The sequence below is a fragment of the Indicator indicator genome, chromosome 31, assembly GCF_027791375.1.
Source record: "Indicator indicator isolate 239-I01 chromosome 31, UM_Iind_1.1, whole genome shotgun sequence".
NCBI lineage: Eukaryota > Metazoa > Chordata > Aves > Piciformes > Indicatoridae > Indicator > Indicator indicator.
In genome coordinates, this window is record NC_072040.1 from 11,740,270 (window position 1) to 11,767,186 (window position 26,917).

The 26,917-nt window shown below is 49.2% G+C and overlaps 1 protein-coding gene across 1 annotated transcript in view; it reads left to right on the forward strand.

The window, feature by feature from the left end:
* Positions 1–26,246, forward strand: part of COLEC12 (collectin subfamily member 12) — an 86,743-nt gene extending 60,497 nt beyond the window's left edge. The window contains exons 4-11 of the mRNA XM_054394668.1: positions 6,207–6,329; positions 14,227–14,325; positions 17,702–18,748; positions 20,538–21,026; positions 22,069–22,205; positions 23,091–23,200; positions 24,846–24,991; positions 26,209–26,246. Coding sequence (XP_054250643.1) covers positions 6,207–6,329; positions 14,227–14,325; positions 17,702–18,748; positions 20,538–21,026; positions 22,069–22,205; positions 23,091–23,200; positions 24,846–24,991; positions 26,209–26,228 — 2,171 coding nt within the window. The 3' untranslated portion in view covers positions 26,229–26,246. The remainder of the gene's footprint in view (positions 1–6,206; positions 6,330–14,226; positions 14,326–17,701; positions 18,749–20,537; positions 21,027–22,068; positions 22,206–23,090; positions 23,201–24,845; positions 24,992–26,208) is intronic.
* Positions 26,247–26,917: the final 671 nt, after the last annotated feature.

Sequence of the window (26,917 nt, forward strand, 5' to 3'; positions counted from 1 at the left end):
TGTGAGCCAGCAGGGTCCCTTTGTACTGGGTCGCTGTCTGTTTGGCCAGATGTCTTCCCAACAGTGAGACAGCACAACCACAGCTCTGATTTTAATAAGGCAGGGAAAGGAATGGAAAAAATCCTGTGTCCAGCAAGACGAGGCTCGGTGTGTCGCATCTGAGAGTTATTAAACCTTGATCAGATCAGCAGTGGGAAATGTACACCATGTGGAAGGGACCCTGGCTGCCTGGCTTTGGAACTTAGTGACAAGTGTCTGGGAACAGTCCTGGAAGCCTCTGCAGGACACAGAGAGGAGCATGAGCAACAACAACAGATGGAGAGGAGCTGACTGCAGCCCCGAACCCCCTTCTGCAGGCTATAAAGATGGCCTGGGCATGGGATGGGTCTGTAGGGTCTTGGTGCATTTATCTTACAGCTTTCTAGGTGAGAGGTTGCACACCTCCAGGAACAGCACCACATTTCAGGGAAGCCATGAAAGCAAGCAGTGGAGTGGGTAAGACTGAGAATGGGTTTTTTTAATGCTTTTTTTAAAGCCCAAGCATGGACTCCTTCAAGCCCTGACTCAGCTTTTGTGCTAGCCCTGTGTGACTTTGTGCCAGTCTGGTGGGTTTCATGCAATCACAATGAACATTTGAAATGGTCTCACATCTGTTCCTGCTTAGTGTGTTTGCTGTCACATCTTTTCAGAGCAACCTTTCAATGAAAATGTCTTCACAGCATGTACTGAATGTTCCTCCAGTGTCAGAACAAACTTATTTGGGCTTGGTCATTAAAGAGGGCAAGCAACAGGGCAAGATAAAGCCAGGCTCCATAGGTGGAGAAGTTGAGGAGCCCTTATTAGACTGAAAATACAGAGATTCATTGATTCATAGAGTGGTTTGGGTTGGAAGGGGCCTTAAAGGTCATCCAGTTCCAAGCCCCTGCCATGGGCAGGGACACCTCCCACCAGCCCAGCTTGCTCAAGGCCTCATCCAGCCTGGCCTTGAACACCTCCAGGGAGGGGGCAGCCACAGCCTCCCTGGGCAACCTGTCCCAGTGTCTCACCACCCTCACTGCAAAGAATTTCTTCTTCCTCTCCAGACTCAATCTCTCCTCTCCCAGCTCAAAGCCATTGTCCCTCACCCTGACACTCCCAGCCCTTGTCAAAAGTCCATCCTCAGCTCTTCTGGAGCCCTTCAGGTACTGCAAGGCTGCTTTGAGGTCCCCCTGGAACCTTCTCTTCTCCAGGCTGAACAGCCCCAATTCTCCCACTCTGTCCCCACAGGGGAGCTTCTCCAGCCCTCTCATCATCTTCATAGCTCTAGACCCTCTCCAGCAGCTCCAGGTCCTTCTTGTGCTGGGGGCCCCAGAGCTGGAGGCAGTGCTGCAGGTGGGGTCTGAGCAGAGCAGAGCAGAGGGGCAGAATCCCCTCCCTGTGCTGCTGCTCTCCCTGCTCTGGATGCAGCTCAGCACACAGCTGGCTCTGGGCTGCCAGGGACCATTGCTGGCTCCTGGGGAGTTTGTCACCAACTGACACCCCCAAGGCCTTCTCCTCCAGGCTGCTCTCAGCCACTCCTCACCCAGCCTGGATTTGTGCTTGGGATTGCTCTGACTCAGCTGCAGGACCTTGCCCTTGGCCTTGTTGAACTTCATGAGGTTGTCTTGGTCCCCCCTCTGCAGCCTGTCCAGGTCCCTCTGGATGGATCCTTCCCTCCAGTGTGCAGCCAGACCACACAGCTTGGTGTCATCTCAGACTTGCTGAGGGAGCCTCAGTGCCACTGCCCATGGCACTGACAAAGATGTTAGCCAGCACTGGTCCCACTATGAGCCCTGAGGGACACCACTTGCCACTGGTCTCCATTTGAGCCATGGACCACAACTCTCTGAGTGCAGCCATCCAGCCAATTCCTGATCCAGCCAGTGGCCACCCCTCCAGTCCATGCTGTTCCAGTTTGGTGACCAGGATGTCTGTGGGACAGGGTCAATGTTTTTGTACAAGCCCAGGGAGATGCCATCAGTTGCTGTTCCCTTGTCCACTGATGCTGTGACTCCATCATGAAAGGCCACCAATTTTATCAGGCTCCCCTATACAGAGAGAGTTGCATTCCTGGTTTTCAGCTTTGCTCCCAGGCTGGATTATTAACTTGTGCACAAAGACATGAGAATCAATCTTGCAGATCTTTGAGGCAAAGGAACACAAAGGAACCTGTTAGAGCTCTGTGTCTCTTTACTCCAGCCTTGGACCTAGGGCATGTCGGAGGAGAGCAGCAGGGTTTGGGGGCAGTCCCACACTGCAAAAGCAGCAGCAGGCAATGCAGTGCACAGCTCAGCTGGAGCCTCCATGATCCCTTCAGTGTGCTGTGGTTATGGTACTGATACCAGCAGTGCTGCACTGCTCAAGGTCTGGCTCTTGTTGGGTGCTGCTCTGCTGTCAGTTTGAAATAGAATGAAAGTAAAAGTTCTGTGTTTTATTGAACCAGTGATAGAGAGGGTCCAGTGAAACAAGGGCTGGAACATGCAGGTGTTGAACTGCAGTACACCCAGTGACATCAGCAAAGTTTCAGCTCCCAACACTACACAGGAGCCTGGAGTAGGGTGACAGAAGGCAGATCATGGCATAAAATTAGTCTTAATATGAGATTGTAATCAAGAGAAAGTTGTGTGTGTGCAGTTGTCATCAAGGTCTTGTTTGCATTTCTGCCTTTCCCTGTGCTTTGTACCTCTGCACTCTATCAATCTTCCCAGTTATGGTTCTGGCCCTGCTTCCATTAACATTAAACCAGCAAGGGTCAGGCTTTCTCTTATGTGTGTGTTTAGGAGGTGAATGTGATCTGCTCTGTGCCCCAGGCTTCTCTCGGGGATTTATGTGGCACCTTCAAAGGCTTTCAGGTCTGGAATCCGAATTTGAAATCCTTTGAGGAGGAAACCTTGCCCTCGGTGCACAGGGGCTGGGTGAGCCCATTAGTGCTAGCTGGCAACAGCAAAATGGCTCTCCAGACACCACAAGTTCCCTCTCTGAAATAGTTTCAATCTCTCAGTACCTATTCCGACCCTTACAAAACTGCATTTTCCCTCTCCAGCTTTTTCAGCAGGCAGAGCTTCCCCAGGAGCAAACTCCCTGAGACAGCCAAGCAAACAAAGACAAGCAGCCCACAGATCAGGCTTGGCTGGTGGATCATGGACCCTGCACCTTTGCTTTCCTGGGGCAGGAGTTGGCTTCCAAACTGTGTTGGTTTTGAGCCACAAGCTGCCCAGGGCAAAAGGTCAGGCAAGATCTTTTACCCCTTCCCCAGGAGTAAAATAATAAATGCTCCACACTGGATTGGAAGTTTAAATGGGAATCCTATTTACAAATATATACAAAAGGCACTCAGGTACCAGGAAGACATTCACAGATTGGGCTCAGTTCTTCACCTGGGCCTATCAGGCCAGAACCTTCCAGAGCCTTCCAGAAACCTCCACCCCCCTCAGCCTCAGCAGCCCAAGAGCAGCCCAACTGCACCCCCCAGACCCAGGCCCTGTGGTGGAGCTGGAAACTCACTGCCAGCCAAGGCCAGGAGAAAGCCTCTCCCCCACACACCATAAAGATAACAGCACAGGGCTGAGATGGAGAGGAGAAAGAGAGAGAGAGAGAGAAAGAGAAAGAGAAAGAGAAAGAGAAAGAGAAAGAGAAAGAGAAAGAGAAAGAGAAAGAGAAAGAGAAAGAGAAAGAGAAAGAGAAGGAGAAAGAGAAAGAGAAAGAGAAAGAGAAAGAGAAAGAGAAAGAGAAAGAGAAAGAGAAAGAGAAAGAGAAAGAGAAAGAGAAGAGAGAAAGAGAAAGAGAAAGAGAAAGAGAAAGAGAAAGAGAAAGAGAAAGAGAAAGACAGAGAAAAAGAGAGAGAAAGAGAGAGAGAGAAAGAAAGAGAAAGAAAGAGGAAAAAGAGAAAGAGAAAGAGAGAAAGAAAGAGAAAGAGAAAGAGAAAGAGAAAGAGAAAGAGAAAGAGAAAGAGAAAGAGAAAGAGAAAGAGAAAGAGAAAGAGAAAGAGAGAGAGAGGGAAAGAGAGAGAAAGAGAAAGAGAAAGAGAAAGAGAAAGAGAAAGAGAAAGAGAAAGAGAAAGAGAAAGAGAAAGAGAAAGAGAAAGAGAAAGAGAAAGAGAAAGAGAAAGAGAAAGAGAAAGAGAAAGAGAAAGAGAAAGAGAGATCTTTGGCTGTGCACTGCCTTAAATAGAGAGATACAGGGAAATGGAAGAGGATTACAGATTACAGCATCCTGGGACCAACTGCCTGTCCCCCTGGGACTCTCTGTCCTCTGGAGGACTTTTCTTTGTGGTTGTACCAATTAACTCTTGGTCTCCCTTAACCTAACACACAAATCTATAAGTGGGCTGTGCCTATCTCTGTGCCAGCTGCCCTCCTTCCCACCTGCACAGGCAGGAGAGAAGCTTTTCCCCTCTGGGGTTTCTGTTCTGGGGTTCATGTTTACAAGTCTCTCTTGCATCTTCCTCTAATGTCCCTCTTCCTGAAAAAAAGCAGCAGATGGTTCCAGCTGAACTTATTCCTGGACCCCAAGGAACATCCTGGGTTCATGATGTCATCTCCATGACCTCCCTTGCACCACAAGGCAACAGAACACAGCATCACAGCCAAAAAGCTTGGGATGCCAAAACGTGAGAGATGCATTTCTGCTCCAGCCATGGTTCCTGTGTGTGCAGGGGGAACTGAGGGTTGGACTGGATGCTCTTTGAGGTCTCTTCCAACCATGTGAAAACACCTGCCCATTTTGCCTAAACCCTCTTCCCAAGGCCCCCCAGTATGGTAGTCCCTCCTTCCATAGCCTGGGCTTCAGGTTCCTGGAAAATGCTGTTACTTGAGAGAGAAATGCAGGGGACTGAACCTGCTGTGCCAGTCACCTGTCCTCTGTGGGCCCAGGGCAATGGTCCAGGCTTCTGGCTTTAAACTGAGCAATAAAAAACTGCCTTGCAGAAGTTCATGAGCTGGGAAAAGTAAAATCAGCTGTGGGTGAGGCCTCAGGGGAAATGTGACTTATTCATGAAAAGCAATGGAGCAAGGCTTGATGAGTTAAGGGATCTGGTACATGGCATTGATTAGAGCTTAAAGCTTTCCTGTGGGGCTCCCCTAAGAGCATACATATGCAGTGAATACCAAGCAAATGTCTTTGCTGTAAGGCATAGCTATGTGAATCCTGGCCTGCTTAATGCACACCAGGAGGAGGGATAACTCCCATCCAGCTGGTCCAGCTTCCATGTTTTTACATGTTTGGGTTTCTAATCATTTCTTGATAACTCAATCAGTGCTTCCAACACTCTCAAGCTGTTCCCAAGGAGCACACAGGAAAAATAAGAAACTTGCTTCCCTAAAAGACTCAGATGGAGCAGGCTGTCCAGGGGGGTTGTGGAGTCTCCCCCTCTGGAGGTACTCAAAACTTACCTGGATGTGTCCCTGTGTGATCTGCCCTGGGTGACCCTGCTCTGGCAGGGGGGTTGGACTGGATGAGCTTTGGAGGCCCCTTCCAGCCCCTAACATTATGTGATTCTGTGAGATACCAAACCATTCTGCTAGAAGCTCAGATATAAAATACCAAGGGCTTGTTTGCTCCCAGCTTGAGGCCTTTTCCTTAAACCTGTTCACAGGGGAAGCTCCTCAGTGTTGCATGTTGGAACAGGTGCACCACTAGCTCTAGCAGCACTCAGCCCTTGCTCTCTGTGCTAACAGTGCTCTCCAGACCCGCAGAAACAAGAGCAGTCTCTCAGTGTGGAGTGTTCACATGGCCAGGATGGGTGGTTCAGATCACCATTCAGGACCAAACTGCTGCCAGGTTTTCACAATGCTCTTCTGTTCCTGTGTTTTCCTCCTTTACTGTCTCCTATTGCCCCTGGAAGGAGACTGGCTGCTGAGAATGAGCTGCTGTGACATGGTGCTTAACAGGGGAGATGCTACTAAACAACTGACTGCAAAAGCTTTCCATGGGCTTCTTAACACAGCTGGACAATAGTTCTGTCTCTCAGGAAAGCCACAGGGTTGCCAGGGAAGCAGAAATGCTGAAATCCCAAAGGATTGTATCACCCCCATGGAGGCTGTCCTGGCAGAACAGGCAGAGAGGCAGCCCTGTATCTCCTGCTTGCTGAAACCAGTGTGGCTTAGAAACTGGAGGAGAGCAGGGGGGGGCAGAACCCCAGCAGTGTGCTTTTGCTGTTGTTTTATAATTCTGAACATCTTCTTTTGCAGGTATTCAGGAGGGGACCCAATGTACCAAGTGTAAAAACAACTGGGCACTGAAGTTTTCTATCATCTTGCTGTATATTTTGTGTGCCCTGCTAACCATCACAGTAGCCATTCTGGGATACAAAGGTATGTATGCATCGTGCCCACCACCCCACTCCCAGCACGTTTGCATGTATTAGATAGACAAGTGCCTGACATTCCCCTTGAGTAACAATACCTTGGCAGTGCTGGCATTTTGCACACACAGAGCAACAAAGTCCAACCTTAGATTTTCAATTTCAAGCAATTAGAAAGTTCTGAAACAAGATTAGACATTTGAAAAATAAGGAAAAAGTTGGAAGAAGATGGACATTTGTCCACCACAAAGGAGCACTGGGGATAGCCATCTGCTATCCCTTGATGTCCCCAGGCTCTCTTACATATGTCAGAGAAGCAGAATGGAAGGCTTGGAAGGGACATTTAAAGCTCATCCAGTTCCAACCCCCTGCCATGGGAAGGGACACCTTCCACTAGCCCAGGTTTCTCCAAGCCTCATCCAGCCTGGCCTTAGACACTTTCAGGGATAAACTATGCATCAAATATAAACCAAACATCCACCAAGTATTGCACCTTTCCAGCAGAGCTGTCCTTAATGGGAGAGCCAGGGATAGTCTTACTAACAGAAGGTTCCTCACAGACGGGAGCCAAGTGTAGGATCAGTATTGCTTCGAAATACTGGAGGAAAGATCGAAGCAGGAGATGCCAAGGTACTGAATTATCTACAGTGACTGTGATCAACCACAGCCATGGAGAACATTTCACTGCTGCAAGTCTCTGGTAGAGCCCCTCGGGAGGCACAGCTTAGAACTCCCAAAGATCCTCAGCACTCAGCCACTGAGGCATCCTCCTGAGTGTTTTGCTGTAAATGTCTGCATGCCACAACCTCAGAAAACATCCAGTTGGAAGAGACCTCCAAGCTCATCTAGTCCAACCCTCAACCCAGCACTGCAGGGTCAACACCAAACCATGTCCCTAAACACCAGGTCCGCAGCTGCTGGAACACCTCCAGCACTGCCCTGGGCAGCCTCTTCCAATGTCTGAGATCCCTTCCAGTGCAGAAATATTTCCTGAGATCCAGCCTGAACCTCCCCTGGGGCAGCTTGGAACCATTTTCTCTGCTCCTGTCCCTTGCCACCAAGCAAGGGGATAGGGAGCTGTAGAGAGCAATGAGGTCTCCCTCAGCCTCCTCTTCTTCAGCCTGAACACCCCCAGCTCCCTCAGCCCCTCCTCATAGCCCAGGAGCTCCAGGCCCTTTCCAGCCTCATTGCCCTTCTCTGGACAGGTTCCAGCCCCTCAATGTCCTTCTTGGAGTGAGGGGCCCAGAGCTGAACACAGCACTCCAGGTGTGGCCTCCCCAGTGCTGAGCACAGGGGGATGGTCACCTCCTGTCCCTGCTGCCCACCCTGCTTCTGACCCAAGCCAGGATGCCTTTGGCTTTCTTGACCACCTGGGCACTGCTGTGCAGTCACAGCTAGAATGCGTTCAATGAGACATGAGTTTCTGTTAGGAAAGGTTCTAACGTGGTTGGGTATAAACAGGACATCTCAAACTGTTGCAGGGAAAACCAAGCTAGCTGTAACCCCACTGCTTGGGTATGGCCCTGAAGGTAGCTTCAAAAGCCCTCCAAGCAGCTTTATTTCCCCATGGGATTAGCATGCAGCCTGTGCCTGTGCTGCCAACAGCTGCACTCACAGCAGAGCTGACATCACCTCTGGGCCTTGGCCAGGGAAATGGAAGGAAACTGTAGAACAGAAAGGGATAAATACTTATTTAAGAGGATTTGGTACAGTTTTGAGTGGGAAGAAAATTAAAATTGCTTGGTTTAGATGGAAGATGTGAGGTGAGAGGTTGTGAAGGACAGCCAGACACACGCAGGTGTTCCTGTTCCAGGCTAAAGCAGACAGAATGTGGCAAAGTGAAGCTGAATGTAAAGAACAGCAGGACCTGTACAGCTGGCCAGGCACCCTCCTGAGGAGTGTGTCAGCTGCTGTGTGGAGATCAGATGCTGAGGAGAAAAGACTTTCAGGATTCAAAAACTTGATCAATAAAGCTTTGATTATTCTGGATCGTGGGAGGACAAACTTAGGCCTTTTGCAGATATAAATCTGCAGAGGTCTGCTTCCAGCAGAGGAGGATGGGATCCTTCTGGGCTGTAGCCCAGCCACTAGATGCCTGAGATTTAGCAGAGTTTTCCTCAAGACTATTTTGTACAAGACTGTCAGTTCTGAGGCTCACCAGGAGACCTCACTCAATCATCAGAAACAAGTTGGAGAGGCATCAGACCTCTTTGTCTTGCTTTGTGTGTGTATGAGGAAAAGCAGTAAGGAAACTGCCCAAGAGATCTCTTTGGGAGAGGAGTTTCTCTTCCTTATCTCAACTCACAGCTTTCAAGCTTCTTTCTCCAAGGGGAGCCTCTAGCACCATCTTTTCCCCAGGCTTTGTTCTTACCTTGAGGTCCCACCTCTGCTACACTCATTTCTAAACCTCTCTCTTGTAGTGACTGCTCATTGGTGCTGTCCATTGGTCTTTCTGCCTCGGCAGTACCAAATCACATCTCTCCAGGGTAAGGACAAAAGAATTTCTCCTCCCACAAAAAAAGTGGGGAAAGATTATAGGAAGGTAGATAATGGACATCCTGCTCCAAGACCTTAAAACATCTCAGTGACCCCTGCTCCACCACTCACCAACTTGGTGACTGCTCCACCCAAATGCCAAAAGAAAGAGGCATGTTCTGGAGAAGAGTCATCACAGGATCACACAATAGCTCAGGTTGGAAGGGACCTCAAAGATCATCTACTCTAACCCCACTGCCATGGGCAGGGACACCTCTCAACTAGACTTTGTTGTTCAGCACCTTGTTCAACCTGGCCTTGAACACCTCCAGGGAAGGGGCATCCACAGCCTATTCCAGAGTCTCACCACCCTCCTACCGAAGAACTTCCTCAGCTCCAGTCTAACCCTGCTCTGCCTCAGCTTCAAACCATTCTCCCTTGGCCTATCTCTAGACACCCTCAGGAAAAGTCCCTCTACAGCCTTCCTGAAGGATCTCTTCAGGTACTGGCAGGCAGCTCTAAGGTCCCCCTGGAGTCTTCTCTTCCCCAGGCTGAACACCCCCAACTCCCTCATCCTGTCCTCATGGCAGAGCTGCTCCAGCCCTTGGATCCTCTTTGTGGCCTCCTCTGGACTTGTTCCAAGAGATCTATGCCTCAGAACTGGAGGCAGTATTTGTGGTGGGGTCTCACAAGAGTCCTGTTTAGCCCAAAGTATCCCTTCTGTAACACCAGCAGCAAAAGATCACATTAGGCATTAATGTCACCCTGTGGAAGAGCTCCAGAGTGCCTGAGCATTAATTTGCAGGGAAAACAGGAGAGAGACAAAACTTCAGCTGATGGTCCATAGTCAAAGGAATTATTGCAGCATTTCTGATGGCTGGGAAGGAATTGGGCCTTAAAGGTAGAACAAAAACTCTTGAACTCTTCTATCTGCACCAGAGTTTGGCTTGTCCCTTTTGTTGCAATATTACACTGAGAGAAGGAATTCTGCTGGCATCAGGGATTCTTGGGCTCTTAGCTAAGTTTCCATTAAATTTACCTCCCACACTTCTGTTTATGAAGCCCAAAAGGCCTTTTAAGACTTTAATTTCCTACGTGGTATTTAGATATCCTTTGTGATTTAAAACATTAAACTCACTCATCAGTGGATTCAATATGGCAGGCAGAAAGTAGCTCCATGGGAGGCAAAGTCAACACAGAGCAAACCTCCAAACTGGTGGTAAAAACAGTAGGTTGGAGAAACCTGAAACCATGAACTGACCATCAAGGTCATGAAGGAGGAACAATCTGAGTTTACTGTTAGTGTGCTTTGAGGAGACATAATAAAGGATTGATAAAATAATCCCTAAACCAGCTTGTAATTTTTTACACATAGTCATGTATATAGAGTATCTGCCAAACACAAAGGTAGAATTTGCTGCCATCAGCCTGTGTTGGATTCACTTGCTGAAGGTGAATGATCTTCCTGGGACTCAGGCCAGTAAGGGAAGCCCACATGCTCTCAGCTTCAGTTCCTGGAGGTTCTCATTCTCTGAGCAGTCCTTCTTTTTAAGTTTCTTGGCTAGTTTACACCATGACTTTCATCTACTTCTTTGGTCTCTCTCCAAGACAGAGCTTGCCTGCAACTACCTAGAGCCACCACACTTTGGTTCTCACCAGGCACATTTTGGCCCTGCTTCTGAAATAGGGGCTCAGATGCAGACAGCCCTCACTGAACCACTCAACAACTGCTTGACATTTGGGCTTCCTTTGGAGGGTCTTTACCTTATTTTTCCACTTTGCAATGGCAAAGTAGAGAAAAGCTGAGCATTAAGCTGAGGTTATTCAAAAGGAAGCATAAGGCATAGCCAGGCTGCATTTCTGAGAGCAGCAGACTGTTGGCCTCATGAGGAATATTACAGCTAGTCTGCCAGCTTTGCCTTTTTCTGGGAAGATGGACAGTGGTTGTTCAAGCCCAGGGGCTTATTTCCACTCTTAAGAGTGCTCCATATGCTCACCTACCACTGAAAGCTCCATCCAGAGATGGTGGTGGAAGGTACTGCCAGGGGAGGAAGCACATTCCCAATAACAGGACATCTGTGACCCCTTTTGACAGCCAGAGCTACCAAACCTACTTTGGTTGTCTGCCCACTCTCCCCAGAGTTCATCCATTCCACTTGCAGTGCAGTAGGAAGAAAGCCTCCTTGCTTGGGGAAGTAGTTTGGGCAGGAGATAGGTGCCCAGCCTCAGCTCCTGCCCTGTATGCAGCAAGGACCAGCCTGGGTTTGTCTGTGGGGCGACAGCATTCAGCTCCTGCTGGGCATCCCTGTGGAGCCTGCAGAGACCTTGGCTGCTCCTGCTGCTGGAGCTGAGTGCTCCGAGCTTGGCTCTGGCCTCTCCTCTGCACTGCACACCACAGGACTGAGTTGCCCTCGCAGAGGAACCAGAATTGAAACTAAGGACATTGCTTGCCTGGCACAGCTGATTCGGCACTTTGCATCAGGCCAGTGTCAACTTCTGGTGTCTTTGCCAGCATCCTTCTCTGCCCAGCCCCTCTGAGCCAGCACCCAGCTGTGTCGTGACAGCCTTCCTGATCCAGGGTGCTGCCTAGCCCCCAGCTACACCCTAGAGGTGAAAGCTCTGTGGAACTCAAGCTGCTGGGGACTGAAAAACCTTTTAGCAGTGTTCATTATTGATCTGCCAGGCACGGCCCAAGCAGGGTCATCCCCTTGTCTCACAGCCAATTGTCAATAACTCCAGTGAGACTTCTGAGTGAAGCCTTGCCACAGCACCTGTTTGGAGTGCTCCACACAAAACAGCTACGCTTCAGGCTTTTTAGTGTTGAGTGGGTTGGTTGGCAATTAAAACACTGTCACAGTGTGAGAGCTGAAATCCCCCTCCCACACCGACAATAACCAGGCTAGCTCAGTCTGGAAGCAAATGAAAGCTGTAGTTACAGGCAAAACTACAATCTATGATGCAGTGCAATGAATATGTACAAATAGACAATACTCACAACATTTACAAATATGTACAATCAGCAGAAAAGCACAACCAAGCCCCCTGGCTTCCCCCTAAGGCGCCTTCCCCAAGGGGCCTCCCCCCAGCCAGAAGGACTCCCCCCAGACCCCACTGGCAGAAGGCAGAGAGTCAAGAAGCAGAGAGGCTGTTAGACTTAGCTTGTCAAGGTCAGTGTGTGTGTTATATTCAGCCAGAAAAGAAGCAGGCAGACAGAGAGAAGACAGACTGCAGACCGCCCAACTGCTTGACCTTGTTTTGAGTAGTGATTCTTAAACATTTCTCTCTCTCCAATGGAAGTGTTTAGAATAATCATTATTTTGCTTTCTTACACCCAGTTGTGATTTGTGTACATTCTTTCACTTTCTCTGCTTGAACTTTGTGAAGAAAAATTAAAAAGACAGTCTTAAAACCACCACAAACACCATACACCGTTGTGTCTTGTATTCATAGAGTCACCCAGATTGGAAGGGATCACTCAGGTTGGAAGGGACCTCCAAAGCGCATCCAGTCCAACCCCTGCAGGCAGCAGGGACATCCTCCACTAGATCAGGTTGCCCAGAGCCCTGCCCAGCCTCACCTTGAATATCTCCAGGGATGGGGCCCCAACTACCCCCCTGAGCAACCTGTTCCAGTGTCCTCATTGTTCCTCACATCCAATCTCAATCTGCTCTGCTCTAGTTTGAAGCCATTGTCCCTGGTCCTGTCCCTGCAGCCCTTTGCAAACAATCTCTCTGCAGCCTTCCTGTAGCCCCTTCGGGTATTGGAAGGTTGCTGTTAGGTCTCCCTGGAGCCTTGTCCTCTCCAGGCTGAACACTCCCAGCTCCCTCAGTCTGTCCTCATAGCAGAGCTGCTCCAAACCCCTAATTATTTTCATGGCTCTCCTCTGGACCCTCTCCATTATCTCGGGTTTGCAGGGGAGTGCGGCCTGGAGCTGGCAAGATGAATTTCCAGCTGCATCACTCAGATTTGGTATTGGGAGGGGGGGTAGAGAGGTATTTGGGGGGGGGGGGGGGGGATTTTAGGCCTTGGGTTTGGGCCTGGCTTGGAGGGAGGTTGTGGAAAGATTTGGCCTAAGAAGGTTTTTTGGAGACCCGTGGCCAAGGTGGCCTATGGTTTGGTGTACTTGGTATGTTTGGTACTGTTGTATGTGGCCATGAATAGTACTGCCATTGAAACTTCCATCCTTTCCAGTCTGGTGTGAGTGCTTTCCTTTAACTCCTTTGAGAGGGGTTAGAGGGCATCTGTCCACTCTTAAAACAAAGACAGTCTGTACCTGCTGAGTGACCATCCTTGCATCTTCATGAGGCACAATGGTTTCAAGACCATTTTCAGTGGTCTTTACCATTACCAAATGTTTCAAATTTGATCCCCAGAACATTTGTCAATGGCATCACCAAACTGCTGGCTCAGCCCAAAGTTACTATCCAGGTGACAATTTCTAATGAATGAAAGGCACAGAAGGAAAAAAAAAAACCACAAAAACCAAAGGCAACCTTCTTTTTAAGGAGAAATGACTCACTGAAATAAAAGGTGGACTTCTGTCATACATCTGCTCCTTCAGCACCATGCTTGGAGCATGAAAACACTGCTAAAATAACAAGAGCTGCTTCATGAGGAAAACCCACAAAGAGGGGTTTCCACATTCACCAGAGATTGCTCACAAGCAAAGAGATGTTTGTGGACTGCTTGAAGACTGAAGGACTGTAAGAATGCCAAGTCCCACTGTCAGAAAGAAGCTCAGCCTTCCAACAGTTCACAGAATCATAGAATGGCTTGGGCTGGAAACAACCTCCAAAGCTCATCCAGTCCAACCTCCTGCACTCAGCAGGGACATCCTCCACTAGATCAGGTTGTTCAGAGCCATGTCCAGCCTCATCTTGAATATCTCCAGGGATGGAGCCTCAACCACCTCCCTGGTCAACCTGTTGCAGTGTTCCAGCACTCTCATGGTGCAGAATTTGTTCCTCACATCCAATCTAAATCTGCTCTTCTCTAATTTCAAGCCATTGTCCCCCATCCTGTCCTTGCAGGCCTTTGCAAACAGTCTCTCTGCAGCCTGCTTGTAGCCTCCCCTTCAGGTACTGGAAGGTTGCTATTAGGTTTCCCTGGAGCCTTCTCTTCTCCAGGCTGAAGAACCTCATCTCCCTCAGCCTGTCCTCATAGTTTTACTCTTGCTGTGTTGCACATGAGCAGCTGTTGCCTTGGTATATTCTGTGTGAGAAGATGGAGGTCACAGGTCTCAGAGGACTCACACTGCCAAGCCCAGAGCAACAGCAGAGTGTAGTGGCAAACAAGGAGATGTTAGGGTGGTTTGTTTTTTTGTTTGCTCATAGTGGTGGTTTGGCTTGTTGTTTGGTTTGCTTTGTTGTTCACCAGACTGTTTTCATCATTCCCCTTCCCTCCTTCACTAACACACTGTTCTCTTCCCCTAGTTGTAGAAAAAATGGACAATGTGACAGGTGGCCTGGAGACGTCCCACAGAAGATACACAGAAAAGCTCACAGAGGTGGAGAGTGACCTGAAGAAATTAGGTAAACTACAAACAGAAAAAGCCCTTTTGTGTAAGGCTTTGGGATGTTCTGGGAGATAGTGGCAGCAAAACTGCCTGAAAAATGCCTGATTGTGACAATATCCAGCACTTCTGGGCCAACTCTGCAAGCACTTGGGAAAGCACTTAAAAGAGCTCAGCTCAGTGCTGCTTGGGACTGCCTTGTAAGCATACTTCAACATTGACAACTGCCACTAAAGCCCCTCCAAAATTATTTATGCTAAAATAAACAGAGGTTTGAGGGTTGTCCTTAGGGGAGAGTCTTCTCTGAGGCAGAGATGTAAAACACAGCAGAAGCTGTGCCACAACAGGAGAGATTCTCTGTAACATGAAAATCTGACACCCAGGCATCTTGATACTGGTTTTATACATTCTTAGAATGGATTCAGCTGGGAGGGACCTCATAGCTCATCCAGTTCCAAGCCCCTGCCATGGGCAGGGACACCTCCCACCAGCCCAGCTTGCTCAAGGCCTCATCCAGCCTGGCCTTGAACACCTCCAGGGAGGGGGCAGCCACAGCCTCCCTGGGCAACCTGTGCCAGTGTCTCACCACCCTCACTGCAAAAAATTTCTTCCTCATCTCCAGCCTCAATCTCCCCTCTCCCAGCTCAAAGCCATTGTCCCTCATCCTGGCACTCCCAGCCTTTGTCAAAAGTCCTTCCCCAGCTCTCCTGGAGCCCCTTCAGGTACTGCAAGGCTGCTCTGAGGTCTCCCCAGAGCCTTCTCTTCTCCAGATTCTCCCCAACTCTCCCATCCTGTCCCCACAGGGGAGCTTCTCCAGCCCTCTCATCATCTTGGTGGCCTCCTCAGGACCCTCTCCAGCAGCTTCAGGTCCTTCCTGTGCTGGGGGCCCCAGAGCTGGAGGCAGTGCTGCAGGTGGGGTCTGAGCAGAGCAGAGCAGAGAGGCAGAATCCCCTCCCTGTGCTGCTGCTCTCCCTGCTCTGGATGCAGCTCAGCACACAGCTGGCTCTGGGCTGCCAGGGACCATTGCTGGCTCCTGGGGAGTTTGTCACCAACTGACACCCCCAAGGCCTTCTCCTCCAGGCTGCTCTCAGCCACTCCTCACCCAGCCTGGATTTGTGCTTGGGATTGCTCTGACTCAGCTGCAGGACCTTGCCCTTGGCCTTGTTGAACTTCATGAGGTTGTCTTGGTCTCCCCTCTGCAGCCTGTCCAGGTCCCTCTGGATGGATCCTTCCCTCCAGTGTGCAGCCAGACCACACAGCTTGGTGTCATCTCAGACTTGCTGAGGGAGCCTTAGTGCCACTGCCCACAGCACTGGTCCCAGTATGAGCCCTGAGGGACACCACTTGCCACTGGTCTCCATTTGAGCCATGGACCACAACTCTCTGAGTGCAGCCATCCAGCCAATTCCTTATGCAGCCAATTCCTTATCTTCATTTGAGGTTTGAGTCTCCACTTTAGCAATGGCCATTTTAAATGATGCCCAACCAATCACCTGTTCAAACTCTTGTCTCTGAGGCAAGTTGATTACTTCCATAAAATGTTTCTTAATCATCTCGGAACACAGGACACAAGGCCGTTAGGATTTCAGAACTCCCAAGTTCTATCCCAGTTCTCAATTTCCAGGATGAAGGAAAAAGATAATGGATAAGGATTTTGTTCACTAGAATTTACTTTTCTTCCTTGTCTGGAAAAGCAGGCTCATAGTTTGTGTGATCAGTTCTGTATCAATATTCTCCTACATGGGGCTGCTTCTTGAAATCAGTGTTGTTTAGCTCCATCACCATGTAGTAAGAGATGTATTTCTAGGACAAATTACCTGCAGCTTGATCATAAATTTTTACATTTCCCCTGAAATATTTGCACACTGCCCTGAGTTGTGGAGCATGAAGTTACTCAGTGGCTCTTCCTCTCCTGGGCCATGCAGCAGGGTCACATCCTAACGCACATGCAGGTGTTTGGGTTCTCTTTGGGGGTTTATGTTGTGCTGATGATGTTTTCACACCTCGGAGCACCTTTGATTCATTCGTGCCCATTCTTTCCATGCTGCTGGATGGATGGCCAGGACAATCACTTCCCATTTAAATGGACTTGCCATGGAGGAAGGTAACAAAGTTGTGGGGCAGTGTGTGTGGGGGGCACAAAGGACAGCAAGGTCACAGCATGTGGTGAAGGAAAGGCAGCCCTCGGGGACTGGCTGTATGTGGGGCTGGCAGCTGCCAGAGCTGTGAGGAGCACAATGTAAGAGGCAGAGTCAGAGCTGAGAAGAACCCAGAGTGAGACAAGTGGCAGGGAGAGAACTGTGCTCAGGCAGATGTCTATCCACTGAGGGCTCTGTAAACACTTCAGACTACAATCTCACAAGCCACCACTGGATGTTCTCCATCAGAACACACCAGAAGAAAGCTCCATACACAGCTGCATTCACTGTAGTTTATGAAAAGCTTCCTGCTCTCCATTGCAGCCATCTGAAATTATGGGCTGCAGAATGCATAATTCATAAATACAGCTACCCTTAGATGGGGACACAAATATATGGGCTGCATGTGGGAGAGGGAAGTGATTGAGGTCAAGGAAAAAAATCTTCCCTGAAAGTGAGTGTTGAGTGCTTATTGCCTTGGTTTCTGTGTCCTGGCTGGGAGCTGTGCAGCCTCAGAAGCTTAATCATACCCAGACAGGCTTCCAGAAGCATTCTGCAGGGCAGTGCAAGTGAAAGCAGAACTGTTCCACAAAGATGAAAGGTTTTGCCTTTCTCAAACTGGGAACATGGGGAAGCAGTAACAGCAAAATCAATGTCATTAAAAGCATTAGGGAGCAAAATAGGAACACTTCATGTCCTGTCATACCTGGGGTAGCCTGTGGGCAAAGCTGGTGTCTAACCCAGACTGGTTTAAAATAGATACTGGAAACTTCTGTTAAACTAAATCCAATCTTTGAAAAAATAGAGCAGTATGGACTACACCACAGTGAAAGGGGGGAAGAAAACAGGAAAAGCTAAAACTTCCTTCTGAGCTTTTTGCAAAGTGTAGCTGCAGTGTCAAAACAGCCTCACTGATGCCTCTAATGCTCTGAACTCTGCCTCCAGTCAGTTCTCATTCAGAATACAGAACAGCTGACTGCATGTGCTCAGCAGTTTCTAGCAGTAGTCTTTCCCATGTTTAATGACAGAGTCACCATTGTGCTCTCCTCAGCAAGACACAATGTTTTTCTTGATGCCCCTTGGAATTTTTTCTCTACCTAGTGGCAGAAGTTTGCTCCTTTCTCACGAAGCTAGCACAGAAGTTCTGTTGACAGAGCATGCTGACAACCTGAGTGTACTTAAAACCCTGTGCTGCTCTGAGCTGTGCTTTGAAAAACACATCCTGAAGCTTTCCTATGTTTTTTCCTTCTGTACTAGATGACCAAGCTGGACAAAAAGCCATGGACACTAACACTGAACTGTCTACCTTCAGAGCTGACATTCTGGCCCTTCGTCAGCAGCTCCATGACATTGTAGAGAAAACCAGCAGGAACAAAGTCACACTGGAGAAGCTGCAAGAGTCTGGCAATGTGTTAGATGACAGACAGAGCCAAATGAGAAGTACTTTAGACAGTAATTCTTTCATGATCATCAGTGTCAATAAGACTCTCCAGGCATACACTGGCTATATCAACAATCTTCAGCAAGACACAAGCACCATCCAAACAACTCTGCAAAACCAAGTGCATTCTCATAACGTGGTCATCATGAACCTGAACAACTTAAACCTGACCCAAATACAGCAAAGAAATCTGATCAGTGTCCTGCAAAAGTCAATGGAAGACACAAGCCTGGCTATCCTCAGAATCAAGAATGATTTCCAGAACCTGCAGCAGGTGGTCCTTCAGGCCCGGAAGGACACTGACTGGCTCAAGGAGAAAGTGCAGAATCTACAGACTCTGGCTGCCAACAACTCAGCTTTGGCAAAAGCTAACAATGATACACTGGAGGACATGAATAATCAGCTCAGCTCCTTCAGTGGCCAAATGGAGAACATCACCACAATTGCCCAAGCCAATGAGCAAAATCTGAAAGACCTCCAGGAACAGCACAGAGAATATGAAAACAGAACCTCTGCCAAATTCAGCCAGCTGGAAGAGAGGTTCCAGGTCTTTGAGACTGACATAGTCAATATCATCAGCAACATCAGCTACACCGCTCAGCACCTACGGACTCTGACCAGCAACCTCAACCAGGTCAGGACCACTTGCACAGACACCCTGAGCAAGCACTCAGATGAGCTGGTTTTCATGAACAGCACCCTGGCCAGCATTCGCCTGGACTCTGCATCTCTCAAGGTGCAGCAAGATTTGATGAGGTCCAGGCTGGATGTTGAAGTTGCCAACTTGTCAGTGATCATGGAAGAAATGAAGCTAGTGGACTCCAAACACGGCCAGCTCCTCAAGAACTTCACTATCCTACAAGGTATGCAGCCTCCTAGCAGTGCCTAGGGTGGTCTCTGCTGATTTCCCACTTGCATTGCTGCTTCAGCTCTGTGGAGGTTCATCCCTGCCAGTGCAGAGTCCTGGAGCTCTCCATTAGCTCATCCTGAACTCTGCAAACACTGGATTTTCCATGATTATTTTCCTGTGCCTTCTTTACATAGCTGAGATGGGGATGTTGTGAAAGAAGGTTCTGACTTAGCGAAATTGTATTCTGACAGGATCTGCTTTTGATTTAGTTTCTAAAACAGGCCATGGAAGGTGTGGAGCCTGAAGAAACCAATCCCTGCTTGGGAGGAAACGGCTAAAATCCGTGGGACTGTTCCCAGAAAGGCCCACCCTGACTGAAACAAACAAGCTGCTCTTTCACTCTAAGCCTGTAGTTAGTCTGCCAGAAAACATCCTACTTTGTCTAGTTTTTAATCCTGGGGTATTTTCTTTTCTCCAGAAATAAATAGCATCAAGTTTAGGAGGTTCCTCCCAGTCAAGTATTATCCCAGATGCAGAGAACACTCAGATTTCAAAATGGCTCAGGCCTAACACTCCAATCACAAATATAAAATCTTTGCTCCAGATAAACTAAGGCTGAATTAGAGCCAAGATTACACAGACTCATGGAATTGTTTGGGTTGGAAAAGCCCTCTACAATCATCCAGTCCAACCATCAGCCCAGCACCACCATGGCCACTAATCCATGTCTCCAAGTGCCATGGCCACACAGTTCTTGGACACCTCCAGGGATGGGGACTCCATCAAGTCCCAGCCTGTTCCAATCCCTGACCACTCTTGCAGCAAAGAAATTTTTCCTTATCTCCAACCTAACCCTCCCCTGGCACAATTCCAGGCAGGCCATTTCCTCTCCTTCTGCCACCTGTGACCAGGGAGCAGAGCCCAACCCCCACCTGACTGCAGCCTCCTCTCAGGGAGCTGCAGAGAGCAATGAGGTCTCCCTCAGCCTCCTCTTCTCCACACTAACCACCCCCAGCTCCCTCAGCTGCTCCTCCCCAGCCCTCTTCTCCAGACCCTTCCCCAGCTTTGTTGCCCTACATGTCAGTAACCTTCACCTCTCTCATTGTAACCAGGCCTAAACAATTCCAGTTTAGGAATTTATCTCTGGAGGATTTGAAGTTATGTGGACTCAGGGAGGGGGAAGGGTATTGGCAAGGCATTTGCTCATCCATTATCAGAATCCAAACTGACTGCTGTTTACTGCTGTCAGAATGCTGCTGTTCCCCCTTTTGGCCATTCCAGCTAGACAGTTAGCAGCTGAGTCCTCCCACCGCTGGCCTGTCCCTCTCTGTGCCTCAGCTTCTCTCTCTTTGACAACACACTGCTGCCAGAGCAGCAAACTGAGCCCTGCAGGCAGAGGCTGACAGCAGTGAGATGTGGCTAGAAAGGAAGGGAAGCAGGTCAGGAAGCAGAGCAGAGAGCAGGGCATCAGCAGGCAGTGCTGCACCCAGGGTGTCTGCAGGGCCTGGTGCCTCACCTGGTCCCCAGGCATCGTGTCACTGTCCAGTTCACAGGACAAGGGACATCAGATTGATTTCTTCTGCATCCTGTATTTGGTGGGGGCTATGGAAGGAGCAATGCATGCAGCACCTGAGGAGCAGACATACCTTCTGTAGGCACTGTTTGAGGCAGCTTGCTAGCCTGGTTTGCACCGTGCTGCACGCCCAGTGCTGCTGGCCTGAGGGGTGTGAAACAAGGACCCGCGGGGGCTTCACTTTCGGTTTCTGTCCATGTCCCCACTCTGCATGCTTCTGTTGTTTCAGGTCCTCCCGGTCCAAGGGGACCTAAGGGTGACAGAGGCCCTCAAGGTCCTCTTGGCCCTGCTGGCCTAAAAGGACAAAAAGGAGAGAAAGGAGAGCCTGGACCACCAGGACCTGCAGGTGAGAAGGGTCCCCCTGGGCCAGCCGGGCCACCAGGAGAAAAAGGAGGGAAAGGTTCAAGAGGATCACCTGGCTCCAAAGGTCAGAGAGGTTCCCCTGGGAAAACAGGTCTGCCTGGACCCAGTGGAGTCCCAGGGCCACCAGGGCCACAAGGCAAGGATGGACCACCGGGGCCACAAGGCCCACAAGGATTTCAAGGCCTGCAAGGAACTGTGGGAGAGCCAGGGGTGCCAGGACCCCGAGGACTGCCTGGGGTACCTGGGGTCCCTGGGCTGCCTGGTCCGAAGGGCCCCCCTGGCCCACCAGGGCCACCCGGTCCAGGGAAGCCAATGGCACTGCAAAGCGAACCTACGGCAGAGCCTGAGGCCAATGGTAAGCTATGGACACACCACCTGCGGGGGTCCTGCGGGGACAGCACTGCGTGGGGTGGGGACAGCACTGTGTGGGGTGGGGACACCACTGCATGGGGTGGGGACAGCACAGCGTGGAGTGGGGACACCGCAGCGTGGAGTGGGGACACTCACCTCCTGCTGCTTCAAACAGAGCTGCTCCCTGGGCTTTGGCACAGGGAGCCCTGCTACACCTCTTGAGCTTCCTTCTGCTGACCTGAATGTTAACAGCTAGAGATAAAGGGCAGTGCTGTAGGTAATGTCATAACTTCAAGAGTGGACAGAAATGGTATTTTACCCCCCAAAGGAAAGTAAAACACAGACACACTCACACGGGATGGGGAAGAACGGGAAGTGCTATTCACAACTATATAAAGTACAAAACACCCACATTTACATTCAGCCTCAGCCCAGGCCTTCCACCTGGGCTTAAAACAACCACTTTAAGCCAACAACCCTTTCAAAAAACCCTCCCCCCCCTAGGCCAAAACTCCAGGCCTCAAATGCCCTCCCCATGACCATGCCTCTCTGCATCCTCCATGACTGCACCCATGTGATGCAGCAAAAATTCAGCTTGGCAGCTCTGGGCCCCAGCTGGCAGCGATGCCAAGGCTGAAGCAGACCTCACTCTCCTGTGAGATGACAGCCTGCATGTCCTCCCTGGAGCAGAGAGGGAGGGGAAAAGGGCAGAGCAAGCAGAACTGTTTGGGTTTATAGAGGTGCAGGGCTTATGGGAATGAGACACAAAAACTACAATTTCCTGTCCACCCCGGGACGCTCTGGAGCCCCTGGAAGTCTGTAACTTCATGGTCCTTAAAGGCACCCAGCCTCAAAACCGTAACAGGTAATAAATCATCCTCCGTGGTTTCACTGGTGACTAAATCCCCAGCGTGCTTGTGAGTACCTTGGGTGGCAGCATGGTGTAGATGGGCGTGAGATCCTCAGCTGTTACTGTCCCTGTGCAGTCACTGCTGGCCTGTGGAGATACCAGCAACTGGCTTAACATAAAACACTTCCCATGACAGGTTGTTCACCTCACTGGAAGAACTACACAGAGAAGTGCTACTACTTTTCAGTTGAAAGAGAAATTTTTGAAGAGGCAAAGTTTTTCTGTGAAGAGAGGTCATCCCACTTGGTTATCATAAACAACAAAGAGGAGCAGGTAATTGCCTTCTCTTTCTATTTCTCAAGAAAGTTTGGAGCTATTTAACACGTGGATGCCAGAGGGCAAGCGGGAAGCTGAGAGCACTTCCATGCAGTGAAGCAGACACAGTGGCTGGATCCTGTTAGCATTTTGCCCACCCCCTGTCCTCTCAACAGCTTCTACACATGCAGAAAGCAGTGTGAGCAGAGATGGTACTGACCCACAAGGTGGTGGGCACAGAGCAGCCAGTAAGGGTGGTGAGAACTGAAGGAGTTTTGAACCTTTAAAGATGGAGTCTGCTATGCCTTGAGTATTGCCCAAAATGTGTTGGCTTGTTTGATTGTTTTCTTTTTTTTTCAGTGGTGAATATAATTGAATTTAAAATTGTCTGCTTTAATACTTGCAACCTAAAATTACCTGGGAGCCCAAACTGTTGTTAATCTATCCATAAATCTAGCTGTACATTTACTGGTGCTCAACAGAATTAGACAGTGTCAGGGCCCAGCTTGCCAGGGTACTGGGCCAGCTCAATTCAACTCTGTTCTTACCCTGAGGTCCCTTCCACCCTGGTATTCTATCAGTCTATGAATAATTCTTTGGTGTCTACATAGCAGTGGAGACATCAAGATCCAACTCCTTACTCTTTGGGGGGGTTCTCCAATTTGTACCTATGAGATGCTGGCTGTGACTTTATACCAGCCTAATTTTCCTGCCCAGCTCCCATGCAAACACTGCAGTGGATTCCAGTGTGGGCAAGGGGTCACAAGGCCAAGCCTGAAACACATCCTCAACATTTCCCTGGCACTTCCTCTCCTGATAACAAAGATGCTCATGAAAGCAGAGTAGCCTTTTGGCTCCCAAAGATGGTTGTGTCTGTTATGGACTAAGATCTCTCTTCCACAGCAATGGATAAAAAGGCAGATTTTTGGGAAAGGCAGCTTCTGGATTGGCCTCACGGATTTAGAGAAGGAAAACGAGTGGAGATGGCTGGATGGGTCCTTACCAGTCTACAAGTATGTAAATAAAACCCCACGGTGTTGATTTCCGGTAGATGCTGCTGACACTTCCAAAAGCAGCCTCTAGAAATCATCCAATGGCTCCAGAGGGTTCTATATGCCAGTGAAGTAATTGGGTACTGAGTTTGCTGCTGAAGTGGTTTTTTTTTCCCCTCTCCCTTCTCCATGCACAAAGCTTCCTTTCCTTGCCAGAAAGAAAGCTGAATGTTGAATGGAAGAATGACATAACTGCACAGCACACTGCTCCTTGCCAAAACATTTGCTCCTGACTCCTCTTACAAAGCTGAGATCCAGTGTAATGGAAACAAGGCAAATGCAACCCAAGACAGCAGAACTGTCTGCCTTATTTGCATTACAACTGGTTGTAAATAGAGTGCTGGTTGTGATAAGGAATGAGCAGCCTTTAGATAAAGCCCAAACCCAGGAGGAAAGCATAGGGAAAAGTCATGAAGCAAGGGTGTCTGTGCCTGGGCCAGCTGAAAGCTGAGCTGGCAGCTCTCCAGCAATCACAGGACTGCACCTCATCTGTCCTAGCTGGAACAGGTTGCAGCCACCCATGTGTTTCATGCTGAGGAGCAGGCTGAAGAGTTTATAGAGCAGAGCATGCTGTGCTCCAGAAAAGCAGACTGCAGGCAATCAGATGTTAGGAAGTGATTCACTGGGACCTCATTGGTGTCTGTGATGAGAAACAGGGAAGCACTACAACGGAGCTTTCTCTCTCTCTGTTTTCATCTTTCATTTTCTTTATGGCAGCACTGTGACTGACTCCCTCTTCATCCACTGCTTTCAATAGATTTCCACTACGCTGTGGTTTGGGTTTAGGTGCCCTGTTGTAACCTCAGACCTGTCAGTCACTGATTTCCAAAGTATTTTATTGCCTCTGGAAAGCTGTTGTGCGCTCCTGGGCGCCTGCTCAGATGCTCTGTGGCAGGCAGGATGTTTTCAGCTTAGTGTGGACCATGCCAGCCAGCAATCACAAGCTCCTTTCAGCAACCTGTTTTCAGGGAAGTGGAGCTTTTAAGTCCTGGGGTTGGAAGCATTTCTCACTTGTTAAACAAAAACAGGATGGGAAAACACTTGCTGCAAGCTTTTCACATGCCGTGTGAAGTTTCACCATGGAAGCTAACAACCTCCAAAGATAGGGGTGTAGAGACTTGGTACATTCCTTCTGAGTCCAAACCCTCTCTTCCCACCAAGCACTGGTCCATAAACCACATAAATCTCTTCTGTTCCTCAGTGCCAGCAGGGGGCTGAGCAGTCAGCAGTGGCAGGGGACTGCCACCTTTGCAGCACTTTTGCCAGCTCTCCTGAGTCCCCTCTGGCAGCAGAACTGCAGGCTGTGCAGGCTTGGGGACAGGCAGGAGAAGCACAGAGCACTCCCACTCTGTGTGCATGGACATCCAGAAACTAAAATAAAGTTAATGGCTCTAATTTTAGGTCCCTGAGTTTTGGCAGCCTGAGGCCCAGTAGATTCCCTTCCCTGCACTCCATCTGTTTCCCATTTTCAGCCAGTCATGTACTGTTTGTTTCAACATCCATTTCCCGCTCAGAACAGATCTCATGATGTTTTCCTTAATTTCTTGTGGTGAAACACTGCCCTGTGTGAGTTGTGCAACCATATCTCTTGCTTTTTGGTTGAAAGAAACTGGAAAACTGGGCAGCCTGATAACTGGAGCCATGGGCATGGGCCAGGGGAAGACTGTGCTGGACTGATCTATGCTGGGCTCTGGAATGACTTCTACTGTGAAGATGTTAACAATTTCATTTGTGAAAAAGACATGGACAAAGGTAAGCAAGGGGTGGTTTGATTATTTCACCCAGAGTAGATTTGGTGCAGGTAAAGGAGAGAGGATCCAGGCTAAAGGCCATGGCAGTGCCTTGTTGAGGAAAAGGGGGAATAATGTGGAGTACTTCTACTCAGATCCACCCACTGTGTTGGGGAAAGGGAAGCCCAGGCTGGGTGAGGAGTGGCTGGAGGGTAGCCTGGAGGAGAAGGCCTTGGGGGTGGTATCAGTTGGTGACAAACTCCCCAGGAGCCAGCAATGGTCCCTGGCAGCCCAGAACCAGCTGTGTGCTGAGCTGCATCCAGAGCAGGGAGAGCAGCAGCACAGGGAGGGGATTCTGCCCCTCTGCTCTGCTCTGCTCAGACCCCACCTGCAGCACTGCCTCCAGCTCTGGGGCCCCCAGCACAGGAAGGACCTGGAGCTGCTGGAGAGGGTCCAGAGGAGGCCACCAAGATGATGAGAGGGCTGGAGAAGCTCCCCTGTGGGGACAGGCTGGGAAAGTTGGGGCTGTTCAGCCTGGAAAAGAGAAAGCTCCAGGGAGACCTCAGAGCAGCCTTGCAGTACCTGAAGGGCTCCAGAAGAGCTGGGGAAGGACTTCTGATAAGGGTACGGAGTGACAGTATGAGAGACAATGGCTTTGAGCTGGGAGAGGGGAGACTGAGACTGGAGATGAGGAAGAAACTCTGCAGTGAGGGTGGTGAGACACTGGAACAGGTTGCCCAGGGAGGCTGTGGCTGCCTCCTCCTTGGAGATGTTCAAGGCCAGGCTGGATGAGGCCTTGAGCAAGCTGGGCTGGTGGGAGGTGTCCCTGCCCATGGCAGGGGGTTGGAACTGGATGAGCTTCAAGGTCCCTTCCAACCCAAACCACTCTGTGAGAAATGTCAGCTAGACCAGACTTAAATTCCATCCATCGGATTTCCCCTAAACCAAAACAAGACAGAACTGCACACAGCTCTGTTGGGATGTCCAGGGAAGGACTCTGTGTCAGTAACAATGCAGTTTGCCCTCCTTTTCCTGCACACTTTTGTTATCTCAGGAGCACTTCATAATTTACAAATATTTCTCTTCCAGGACTTACAGGATCTGAATATGACTCTGCTTAAGTTTTTTGCATACTTTGATGATAACTTTTCTTTTTAGAAATGCATTTAACTTTCACAGACTTTTTCCATGATTATTTTTCTTCCTCTTTTGGTTTTGCTTTTTTCTCTCATCCTGTAGGGCAAATATTTGGAGTGTAATTGGCTGTGACTTTACAGATACCTACATACGATGGAAGTCTACTTAAAGAAGAAGAAAATCCTGGGAGAGTGCAGCATTGCCTACCAAAACTGGGGCAAATGGAAAAAAAAAAGAAAATAAAAACATCAAGCATTGAAAACTGGGTTTAATGCATAGAGGAATTCAGCAGCAGCTCTTCTCCAGCATCTTGCAAGTATTTGAGGCCTTTCAAGCCACAGCATCAGGAAATGCCATTGAACTCCTTCTGCTAGAGATTTTCTTCCCAACCAGTGACCACATGCAGAAGCAACTTTTGTCTTCTGAGAAAAGACCTTCTGTCAGCCTGAGACTGCTGGTTACTCCTCCACAAGATCACAGAAGGCAACTGTGCAAACAGAGAGAACTAATACCTCTCCGTCATGAGTTAGTTGATCCCGAACCGATACTACGCTTATATCATACTAATAAATCTACACCTCACACCACCTCATTCCACACCAAAACCCTCTAAACCACAAATACAAAAATTCCCCCACAAAATAATAACCACAATAACACAACAAAAATAACCTCCCAAATAAAATTTAATAAAACCCCCACTATCTTTTCCCCTCTCCCCACCTTCAACACCAACCTACCTTAAATCATATGCCACTACCTACTCTTCCCAATAACATAAATCAACTAATAAAATCATTATCCAATAAAT